This window comes from Dermacentor silvarum, chromosome 1, assembly GCF_013339745.2.
Source record: "Dermacentor silvarum isolate Dsil-2018 chromosome 1, BIME_Dsil_1.4, whole genome shotgun sequence".
NCBI classification, from domain to species: Eukaryota; Metazoa; Arthropoda; class Arachnida; order Ixodida; family Ixodidae; genus Dermacentor; species Dermacentor silvarum.
In genome coordinates this window covers 258,168,200-258,179,970 of record NC_051154.1, presented here as the reverse complement: position 1 = coordinate 258,179,970, position 11,771 = coordinate 258,168,200, and the positions used below count along the sequence as shown (strand labels likewise).

The 11,771-nt window shown below is 41.4% G+C and overlaps 2 protein-coding genes across 2 annotated transcripts in view; one reads left to right on the top strand and one right to left on the bottom strand.

Moving 5' to 3' along the window:
- Positions 1–3,374: 3,374 nt before the first annotated feature.
- Positions 3,375–7,543, bottom strand: LOC119437086 (CDGSH iron-sulfur domain-containing protein 1-like). Its single transcript, XM_049660264.1, has 3 exons — positions 7,389–7,543; positions 5,355–5,563; positions 3,375–3,561 (listed from the first exon to the last, which is right to left on the bottom strand). Exons 1-3 carry the CDS (start codon positions 7,390–7,392, stop codon positions 3,472–3,474), a joined length of 303 nt encoding a protein of 100 aa, XP_049516221.1. The 5' UTR covers positions 7,393–7,543; the 3' UTR covers positions 3,375–3,471.
- Positions 7,544–7,680: 137 nt separating this feature from the next.
- LOC119437083 (ubiquitin-conjugating enzyme E2-17 kDa) overlaps positions 7,681–11,771 on the top strand; it is a 37,600-nt gene continuing 33,509 nt past the window's right edge. Inside the window, exons 1-4 of the mRNA XM_037704161.2 lie at positions 7,681–7,818; positions 9,158–9,221; positions 10,506–10,537; positions 10,714–10,791. Of these exons, the coding sequence (XP_037560089.1) occupies positions 7,795–7,818; positions 9,158–9,221; positions 10,506–10,537; positions 10,714–10,791 (198 nt within the window). The 5' untranslated portion in view covers positions 7,681–7,794. The remainder of the gene's footprint in view (positions 7,819–9,157; positions 9,222–10,505; positions 10,538–10,713; positions 10,792–11,771) is intronic.

The window sequence follows — 11,771 nt, the reverse complement described above, 5'->3', positions numbered from 1 at the left end:
AGGCATAATGTAAAGAAATGGGAAGACGGATGCATGGATTAGAAATCCAAATGTGGATAGAAAGTTTCCTAGTTGAGATCTAGAGGAAGTGGAGTTGGGCAGGTCACATAGTGCACAGAATAGATTACCATTGGGGCTGTTAGAACAAAGAATGCATGCCACAGGAAGGAAAATGCAGTCAAGAAGGGCAGCAAATGATAACGTGGTACGACAAGAATGTGGAATTTGCAGGCATAGGATGGAGTCGGCTGATGAAATGCAGGAGTAATTGAAGATACGTGGGAGAGGCATTCAACCTGCGGTGGACATAGACTGAAAATTATAACATGAGACACCACATTGGCGCTGTGCAGTCAGTGTAAGCAGGGAGACTTAAGTGACATTGGACTCCAAATCTACTTTTGTCCCACAATAACTGTCATTACACTTAAGTGTGCAGCACTTGCTGTCAACTACAAAGCAGGTTGCTTTTCCTGTTTATAGACATGCAACATGGCACCTGCTGCAGCAGAAAGAAAGGAGTTGTCTGCACGCATCAGAGTTGCTAGAAGGCATGCAGGGTATTTTAAAAAGAGTGGTTACAGGTTTTGCATAACTGACCCAACGCAGTTGGATGCCTGTAGTCTTGTCGCTGGCAGCCAGAATAAATGCAAAGTGGCACCTACAATTCTTAATTTATAGGCATTCCTAAGGTACGCACTAGTGTTTAGGAATCTCTCATTTCCACCCAGAAAACATGATCTGAGTACTTTGATACAAATCAGTGGCAAGGTGGCATTCTGATAGTAAAAGGCAGTTGTCATTTGTAAAAGTCTGTGATTGAGGCATCCCACTACTGCTGCTTAAGAAGCACCACTTCTAATGAAAATTACTCATTTAGCACAATCTAATTAGAATGAAAGCCTTTCAGTGGTTTTAGTGATGAAGCTTCTGCCAGGGTTTGTTCACTCGTTGCCCATCTATTCATCGGTGGTACCTTGAGAGGTGGCTTCTATCCCTCCCTCACCAAGTCATTTTTATGACCAACTTATACACAAGTGCAAGAATGCTTCCGCTCTTAATTAAAAGGGTCCCTGGAATGATTTTTATTGTACTTGAGGGAACAGTTTAGACACAGAGGATACTACTCCAAGCAAATGTCCCTCACAAAAACTTTTACCTCAGCATAAGTCAATTACTTCACTCATAAATTTACTCAATCACACACTCACAGGCTCACAGCCACCCATGAATCTGATTCTGAGTGGGCCCCAATGAGTCCAAGTGGGTGTGAGTCTCAGCGAGTTTGAGCGAGTCCTAGGTGTTGTGAAATTGAGTGAGCATCAGTGAGTCAGAGCTAGTGCAAGTCCGAACGATTTCAAGTAAATATGAATTGCATGTGGCCGAGTCCAAAAAGAACATGCACGGCTGAGTAAATCTGACCTGATGCATCCACGAGTGGGCTCATTTCAAACCAGTAAGCTTGAATGAAGACATGCGAGTAAAGTGCTTACGTCCACAGAATATTATCTTATTGCAGTAAGGTGCCAGGTTAAACGGTAAATTGTGCAGGCACTTGAATGCATAAAGGCCATTCACCATAAAGAATTTAATTACAGCGGGCTGTAATTGAATTTCTGACTGCGGAAGTTTGTGGCTTGCGTCGAGATTTGATGCGGCTGGATTTTGGTCTTGGCCAGCACTGTGCCCAACTCCGCACAGTGCTGAGGTCAACACTGGCATCCCCATAAACTGCAGTCAGACGGTGATGAATGTTGATGGGCGCACAACCTTCCGCAGTCAGAAATTCAATTAGTACAGCCCGTTGTTTCAACTGGACGTCACCACTGGATACCATGGATTGCTCAATAACTCTGGAACAAGAAGAAATAGGAAGGTGAGGCAAGTGACATTCTATCAACTAGTGACAACTATCAGTGCATTAATGATGGAAGAGTTCGAAATGTTTGCAGCACTATTGGAAAAGTAGTGGGCTTGAAGGCATTACTTTCTGAATCGCCCTCGTACTTTCCTCAGAATAAATTACAAGGAGAAAAACTTAGGCTCATTTTCGAATAGTTTGCCATAAACATTGCCAACTACTTTCAAGTGGTGCTGCGCTTCTTCTGCATCACATTTACACATTCTGCATCTCTGACTCAGCGCACAGCAACAAACACTGCATGCACATGTGCAGCACTAAGTGCCCATGCCATCTTTCGCATAAAACTTTTCTGCAGTGGTTATCTATGTGCACACCATGCGCTTGATAGCTCTGCTCTCTACTGAAACAATTTCCTCCCTATGTGACAGAGAGGAGTGGGAGATGCCACCAACTGCACTTCTCCTCGTCTAACATCTCGCCACAAATCCTCTCTACACTAGCGAACAGGATTTTCCATTGCACGACGCATATGGCACACACTTGTGTAGACCTACAGTCTCCCTTCGGCTTTCCTTTTTAACACCTTCCTACATGAAAAACTATATAAACGAAAACACCACTGTCCTCTCTAGCCGAGCATATTATAGGTTGCCACCCATAAAATGTTCAAACCATCATTAACCAAAATTAATGCAGAATGTACTACTTTTGTACATTATTTCTGGCCCAAAATTTAGTGCAGCAGTGCCAGCCTTCTGCACAGGCTTAGGCATTTACACATTGATTGCCTTTATTGAAACAAATGCCACTATGACCTCAGTGTGGGAGGGGTAAAGGAAATGGAAAAAAAAAAAAAAAAACAGCAGCATGTACTTTTTGCAACAGTCTCCAAACTATGAGCTACACCATACACTTGCATATATATATATATATAGCATATACTATGCAATTATGCTCAATCCATGCAAGATCAACAGATGGTGCCTGCTACTTTTGCCTATGCCTCAACAACCACAGATTTTCAGAAATGTAGTATTAGGTCCATGGTAGGACTAGCAAATCTCATTCTCAGGCCTTACTTTTTCTTAAATTTGTAGATCTGCTGAAGTGTACTTTGGTTCTTAACTCGTCACCCATTTTGCTCCTTTTTTCCCTCTGGAATCTTCCCACGGAACGGAGCGACTGGCCAGAGGAACGTACAGGGTGTCTGCCGTTAAATAGAACACATAAGTGTAGAAGAGCATGTGCGAATTTTTCCCTCTGGCAAGTGTACAAACCCCAGCTTTGGAACAGAGGACTATGGGTTGGTGGCCCTGGCATGCATCTGTCTGCACACACCTCTGTAGTGCATTGACACAGCTGCAGCTGGCAGTCACAGCTGGAGCACGAGCAATGCGAAAGCAGCATCCTGTACTTCAGGCCTACCTCGCTGCCCCTCTTACCATGCACTTTATAAAGACAAAAAGTGTTCCAACATTTACCTGTTCTTTACAGCACCAATGAATAGAGCGAAGGGTATAGTCGCAATAAAATTTATTTTGAACTAATAGCTCGCAGGCTAGCAAGAAAACGAGCTGCAGGATTCTTTATGTCAGCCTGCCGGTCCTTCAGGCATCCTTTCGTTTGACAATTAAAGGGCCAACATTGTCACCACATTCTTCATTGTGTTTGTTGTGTGATCCATCACAATAAGGAAACTGAAAAGAAAAATTGAATTTTTTTTTCATAATAAAAAATAAATTGGCATTGACTAAACATGTATATAGCTTGCCACGATCTGCACAAATACACACCAGCTACAATTTTCTTACCAGCTACACAAGTTATGCTCCAGTAAAAAATTAAATTTGATGCACAATTGCACTATGACCAAATGGTTTTAGTTATGCAATTGTTTATAAAGATTTATTCTAGACAATGTTAATTGTACTGCAAAAACAAATACAAAGCACACGGGGAGAACAGCACGAAATGTATCTTTTATGACCAGCTACCAACAAATTGACAGCTACTTCAGGAAAATGTGCAGAACATTTATGCTTTATGTTCTGTGTAAGCGAACATAAGCTCTCAACATGGAAAATGAGAAGACAAACTTGGCCATTTGGGATATTTTGCAAGAGGCACTAAAAAATGAATGCCACACAGATAACAAGCCTCATCACAGTTACCCTCATCCCCACTAGAGTACCTGTTACCAAATACAGAAATGTTAGTTCTGTATGAAGATTCTAAAATAAAGGCACACGCTTCATACCAAATCCCAAAACCAAAGCACTTGAAGAACACAATGATACCATGGGCACAAAACACAAAGCATAAGCAGAAAGTGGGGCTGCCTATTAGATGAAAAAATTCAGCTAGCCCAGTCTTGGACTTGTTGCAACACAAGGTATGATGTACTTTGTAAATGCAAGTAACTCCTTCATAGCTTTGTGCTACTTTCTAATTATAATTCAATTAATTTGTTTTCTTTCATGGAACTTTATCCGCATTGTGATTTGTGAATTGCATAAAAAAAAAAAAAAAACTGTTCTAGTGTATACTTTTGTTTGCACTTCAGTCTGTGCTGACGGTACATTAATGAATCTGTTCAAAACCAAGCTGGTTGATGCCATGCCTGCCTAGCACTTATGCGAAGAAAAAAAAATGAATATGAAGAAATAAATTGGTTCTCTGTAAATCACAATGCGGATGAAGTTCCAGGAAAGAAAAAAATTAATTGAATTATAATTAGAAAGTAGCACAAAGCTACGAAGGAGTTGCTTGCATTTACAAAGTATATCATACCTTGTGTTGCAACAAGTCCAAGACTGGGCTAGCTGAATTTTTTCATCTAGTAGCAGCCCCACTTTCTGCTGATGCTTTGTGTTATGTGCCCATGGTATCATTCTGTTCTTGAATTGGTTTTGAGCAGATTCATTAAACAATGTACCGTCAGTACAGCCTGAAGTGCAAACAAAAGTAAACACTTAGTCACTAGAACATTTTTTTTAATGCAATTCACAGAATGCAACAACATTAACACGAATAAATGCACAGCCAGGCAAGTATAAACTAGAACACATTGCACCATGCCATTTACTTGAATTTTCAATGCACAATTAATGTAGGGCTGGTCACACGTTGTAGCACCAATACTCGGCATTTCATTATGGATCTTATCAATAATGCAGGCACTGGCAACTGTAAAAATGAAAGCGCATTCTAGTTTATTTGTTTGCATATTTACTTACCCAAAAGTACATGCAACAGTAAAATAAAAAAAAATATATATATATATATATACATTTTAAAGCCGCTGCAGCATTTGGTAATGTCATGAATACTTAGCATGTTAGATAAAACCACAGCTGCCTTTACAAATTTACGCTATGCAGTAAGCTACCATTTCAATTGTGAAGTGCTGCCATTATGAAGCACACGATTTCACCATCATTGAACTGCACGCAGTGTTAGTTGGCGCAAGTGCACGCCATCACCTACATACCTTCTTGGACTTCCAGCAACGACAGAAGACTGCTTTGTTTCCAATGTCCTCGATGTCAACAGAATTCACAATTTTGGGGTTAGTCATGTCGATTTGCAAGTTAACGCGTCCCTTTGCCTTGCCGTATGACCTATAGGCCAGGAAGGCAAAGCCTAATGCAGCTGCCGTGCCAAGCCATGGCAAGTAGGGCAGGACTGTCTCTTTAGTGCCTGTGAAAGTAAAAAAATGGATGACCAGAATTAAAAGGGCGCTGTACTAGCAAATCCCCGCTTCTACAATACCAAAAAAAGTTGCTTTTACTGCGAGAGGAGGCTTGACGAGACATAGAAGACAAAAACCAAAGACTGGTGGCGTCACCGCCTAGAAGTTGATGCATCAGCAGCTCGTCATACTCACCTGCTCAAGTCTAGTCGATTTTTTTTTTTTTTTTATCGACGAAAGAGGCAAAGACAGAACTTGGCAACTTTCAAGAACTTTTACTATGTCACAATGTCTACATACAAAAATATAATTTAAAATGCATGGCATCACACTCTGGTATCAGTGCCGAGGTTTCAGTTTAATTAAAATTTTAAAAAGTGAAAGTCCCCCCCCCCCCTTTTTTTTTAAATTTTCTAATAACCAACCTCTCCTGCTGCAAAATTAACAATAAAGTTTTGAAAGAATACTTTATCAGTCTAAACTGATAGTGTTTTTCTTTCATGTCCCTTTAAAGCATCAGCTTGCTGCACTGCCAGGAATGAAGTGGCCATGAAAAATCAAGCTTCCACAATTAAACAGCTGACCACAGAGAGGAGCAAGCGAAGTGAATGTGCAGTTTTTTGTTTCGCATGCAAGCATGTGAAACAAAATAACTGCAGATAACTACAGGGCATACTCTAAATTTTTCCTTGAATAATACCGTTAAGTTTTCAAAAAGTCAAACCATACCGCTACCTTTTTAGGTAACAACTCGATTCCTTTCCTATTTTGAGCAACACATTTTATTCGAACTTGCCCACGAAAGACCGAAAGAAACCACAACAAATTGTGGGAGTTATTATTTGGTGAAGTCTATTGTAGAAAACTGAATCCTTACAAGACCTCTTGTGCAAAATTCCCGAGCTAGACCAGGTGCCTGATGGCGAAAATACAGTTGTAATTTTTAACAGCGTTTTTCATTAATCAGGCGACCGTCAGCAAATGTACGGCAAGCGGCAAAGTTACCTTATGAAAAGACTTCAAAAACAAGGGTATGACCAAATCTGAATTCACATGGCGAACGAGAGGAAATCCAACGAGACTCCCTGCAGTAGCGCAGCGATAAGATACGCCGCGCAGCCGCAGACGACGAATAAAGCAACAAAATGAGCACGCAGGCACAGGTACTCATTAGCTTAGCGCTCTAGCACATCGCTGGAGGTCACGCATGTGCTAATTTCTAGCTTCAGTTCGACGTTAAAGTCTGTGCATGAACAGCCCCTCAGTTCTGACCAATCTGCAGGCATGTAAACAAGCTTCCCAGTCGCTACTTTCCATACGATCCTACAGCGATATACAAGAGCCTCGCAAGTTATTCAGGCCACAGTTGATTTGCGTCCGTGTGTTGAAATCTGTGCTCATAAAAGGCGTGCACACAGCTAAACTTATGCAGACCCTAATCATCAGCAGACAGGGTGGCGCTATAAATACCAGAAAAGACTTTCGCCCAGCGAACCTTCTTTTGTTTCTTGTTTTTCCATGCCTAGGGGCTCATTACGAACTCAAGTAACGGTGTTAAAGCTGATAGTTCGGGCACATACGTAAGCGAGTCAGACATATAACTAGAAAAACAAAAGAAAAAATCGTACATTTTCTTTTTTTTTTAACCCTGCACATGAACTGTAGATACATCGCTCAATTCATCTAATGATCTAACATTGTTCACTCAAGGAAATACGCTAAAGGCATGCACAACGAAATGAACGTTGAGTGTTGGTCTATAACGCAACAAGTTAGACACAGGTACAGGCTTGAGCGACATGCACCGAGTTAGTAGAGTGAAAAGGAGCTTACTCATTTCACTTCGGGGCGTATTAATTTCAAGATCAAGTGGAATGATAGGTGATCACACTACAGCATACTTCCCCAAGCAAAGCAGGAGTCTAACGCCGAGGAACGGGCTCCGTCGGCTATTGGGTCACAACCTAAACCTGGCAAAACCTCGCAACTCGTGCTGGTTGCTCGTGCAATAAGAGGTGAAAAGATAACGAAACATTAAATACTTCGTTTTAATATATAAAATATTCGAGTTTCATTTCGAAAAATTCATAGAATTATTAGTAATTTTTTCATGCATTGATGATATTTTTTGTGGCCCAGTGATAAAACGATCAGTTGGAACAGTTAGCACGCGCTAGACCGCCGCTGCGCAGGGCGACAATTGTTTAGCCGTCGAATTCAGGGGGTAGGCTTACTTGTCATGGCTTTGAAGAGGATCAACAAGGTAATATTACGATTTTCTACGGTTTTTGAAAGCCTAGTTCTTTGCTTAATGTCTGAGCGAGCCCGTATGGAGCAAGTGTCTCGTATGTGTTGGCAAGATCGTGTGGCGGAACGCTGCCGTGTCAAGGTGGTTATAGGCCTACCACCGCACCGGCGCGAGTGAATGAAAGCCTATATTTTCTTTTGCCGCCTTTTAGGCCGTAGCTATTAGTTGCGCTTGTACGTGCACGACTGTTGTGCGTTTCCGCGTCACGATTTATTAATTTTGTGCGTTGTGATAAGATGTGTCGATGATGCATTCCTCGTGTTACGGTGTCCCAGGCACCGTGCCGCTTCTGGTGTGCCGACAGCCTACGTTCCTCACCGGGTCATTCTAAAAACGAACGTTCGCCGTGATACAGCGTCGAAACTATCGTCTTGCGGTAAATTGGGCGCTGCAACTCATTTAGGGCAATCGGGCAGGTGTTGCCCACGTATTGCGGCGAACGGATGATAAGCGAATGCGATACCGTAAATCTGGAATGTTCCTCGTACCATTCAAAGAATAATCATTGATGATTGCAGTCAAGTTTTTTTGTTGCACGGCAGACCCTTTTCCATTTTCTTCTAAAATTCAGCTTTCGTAAACCCTGCAAATGTTCAGTGATGTCAGCTATAAGGCTATCGAAAGTAGGTCTGTTGCAGTACTCATATATAAACCGACTCCACAAGAGTAATAAAGCGGAATAAAAAAATATATCAATTCTTTTTGCAGAATATGCATGTAATGCTACGTATACGCGCTTGTGCGCATCACAGCCTTTGAAGATGTGAGTCACTCCTCGCAATGGAAATGACGACAGCGGACGTCACATCAAATGCGTGCTGGCGTTCGAATCTTGGCGCGGATGTTCCTCGGTAGTTTCCGGCTGCAAAGTAAATTTTGTTTCGTGGAGCAATGTTGTCCTTATCGTGTGGAGTAAAGCATTCTTAGCTGCGAAGCTTATTTAATTCACGCCTGGGTCGTTCGTATAGTGGCACTGACCTTCAAGAATGCGCGACGGGCGTTTGTTCAAACCTGTTAGACACCGGCAAGGAAGCCCCCCTCCCTCCCGTCTTCGTTATTCTTTTAACCGACTGTTGTGGTCGATGCCGGCTATTTTGTAGCTTGATTGAATTCGCATTCTCTCTATTCGTGATAGACCGTCCATATGTCGAAACCCGAAACCATTGAGCATTCCCTGTAGTCGGGCTTGTTCAGAAAGGTTAATTACTTTCGAACTTACTGCTGTTTAACTTGACGCATCACCATGGTAATGTCTCGCCTTGAATGTCATTCGCATTTTTTTTTTTTTTTTTAGGAGTTGCAGGACTTGGGAAGAGATCCTCCTGCCCAATGTTCAGCGGGCCCTGTAGGAGATGATTGTGAGAATTTTTTAGGCATTTGAATTTACATTGTTTGCTTGCACACAAAGTACTTGTGCAGTGTATTTGCACTTATGCTGTGCAGAAAGTCACTATACTGTCGCTTTCTGCACATGCCCATGCCACTTGAAGAATGACATTTTCTGTGTTTAAGTGTATTCCGGATGTTCTGTGTGTGTGTGTGTGACCCCAGCATAATTTGTCAGTGTCCTCAAACATGAAACAAAGTGCTAGTTTTTTAAAGACGACAGTTAACTGGTGGGACTTGCGAATCCTAGTATTGGAGTAACTAAATACTCATAGCAGTATATGTGATGGTATGATAGTGCAAATGTAGTGACACATTGCCTATGTCTCAGAGTATTTTGTCATGCACTTCATAGCACAAAGGAACATTTTTTTCTCATTGGTTTCCCAAACCTTAATCAAGCCTATTGGATAATGTGCTTAAGAAATATCCATGCATCTCTCTGCTGGAAACAGCCCACTATAAAGTAGTTTCAACGGAGTAGTCTGTGGTGCACGTTTTATTTTCCTGTCAGCAATAGAACAATTGTGTTGACTCAGTCAAAAATGGTGCACTACTTAGTGTTTTTATTTTTTAGCTACTACTTCAGTAGTGCAGGATGCTGAATTCTTCCCTTCCGTGTTGTGCTTGTCACTGGATGCGTATGTGCTGTGGTTATGGGTATATTAATCATCTTACACTTGTGAGCTTCAGCCAACTATTGTTAAGCTGTCATTTGATTAAGTTACAGGTAGAAGGGTAATAATTACATTAGCACTTACAGTAGTGGTTCACTAGCTATTAAGTGATTGTGCACAAGTTTGTGGATTCAATTAGCTGTAGCAGCAGCATGTTGGTGATGAAATGCAGAAACTCGTGTACTGAGACATCAGCAACCCATGTCCCAGACACTGCTGTCAGCTTTTAGCTTAGTTATATATATTTGATGTTGGCACTTGACCAACATCTTATGTTGCCAACATTCTGGTCTTGACCAGGCAAGACCCACATTTTGGGCTGTGTTAAGGAGACAATGAAAAAGGTCCAAATATCACATTGCGCTTTCGTGTAGCACTCGTATACAGGAGGGACCCAGAACAGCATCAAGGCTGTGCAGAAATGAAGGGCATTCACACTATACTTTTCATTTGTTGATGAGCATGAAAATCGTTTACTGAACTAGTTTAGAGAGCTCTCTTGCATGCATTAGGAGCTTGAGCCTTCAAAATGTCTTTTCTGATTTGCTTCGCTTTTTTTTTTTTTTTTTTGCCTTGCAGTATTCCACTGGCAGGCAACAATTATGGGACCCGTAAGTGTGTTTTCACTTTTTTCACTGTAGCAGTATTAATAAACACTAATATGCCTAGTTGAGTGTGGTGCTACTAATGATAGATCAGCTTTCATTGCCACATGGAGTTGTCTAGGTGGTTGAAGGGGGTTACTGGCAGTGGATTGATTTGCATTCTTGTTTGTTCCTTTTCGTAGCCTGACAGCCCCTACCAAGGTGGAGTGTTCTTCCTCACCATCCATTTCCCGACAGACTATCCGTTCAAACCACCCAAGGTAAGCATTGTTTGTAGCTATATTTTGGGTGCTGCTGTAATAGAAGCATAAGTGTAAAGTTTAAATGCATTTTCGTGCATAATGAAAAACCTATGTAAACCTTGAGGACATCTATGCACAGCTTTCTCTTTCTGAGACACTCGTAATTGGTTTCCTTTGTGGCTTCGGGCTACATTCGGGTGTATAATGTTCCCTTTCGTTGTTGCTTATTATACCAAATCATGGTGTTGAGTCAGAAAAAATGGCCAACATGATTCAGATTCATGCTCTTTTAGAGAACTCTGGCTTACATGCAGGGTTTTACGGTCAGCAAAAAATGTCAAATCCAAAAGTGGACTACAGAGTGGTATGTCTGTAGTAGAACGCACACACTGGAATTGAAGGGACTGTTCACTTTGCAATCCCCCCCCCCCCCCCTTCTCCACTCCCTTTTAAGAGGACTAATATATTTTAGCTGTATTAGTAAATTATCTTCTACAATAGAAACGAATGACGGGGTGACGCCGCCTCGAACATTCCACACCAACTTACTAACATCATGGATTTTGACAGCGTCTGCTTGAGCCTAGTTAATTTTTTTTTTTTTTATGTGTAAAGATAGACTGCACTGCATCCCAACATAGCCAAAGACTGTAGTTTGTAAGCCACAACAGCACAACTAAGAGAAAAGAAAAAAAAAAGCATCTTTGTGCGATGCTACATTGTCATACATGCACTGGGTTTTCAGAGGGAAATTCAAGAAATAGAACTTTGGCCTTTGTTTATTTTCTGATAATCAACCCATTACTGTGCAATCGAAAATAATTTCAATAAAGTACACTCTATCAGTCTAAACTGATTTTGTTTTTCTGCCGTGTTCCTTGAAGAATAAAAAGTGAGAAAGACAACCTGACATTAAATCATTTTGGCTTGGTTTGGAGGGTTATGCAAGGTGGGAAATAGTAACCAACAGGGTTCATACACCTTGAAAACCCTTGAAT

Bases quoted from the DNA above. Each gene is read 5' to 3' on its own strand.
- LOC119437086 (XM_049660264.1), bottom strand. The intron at 3,562-5,354 runs GTATGTAGGTGA...TTTTCTTTTCAG, and splicing joins GTTGCTGGAAGTCCAAGAAG to TTTCCTTATTGTGATGGATC.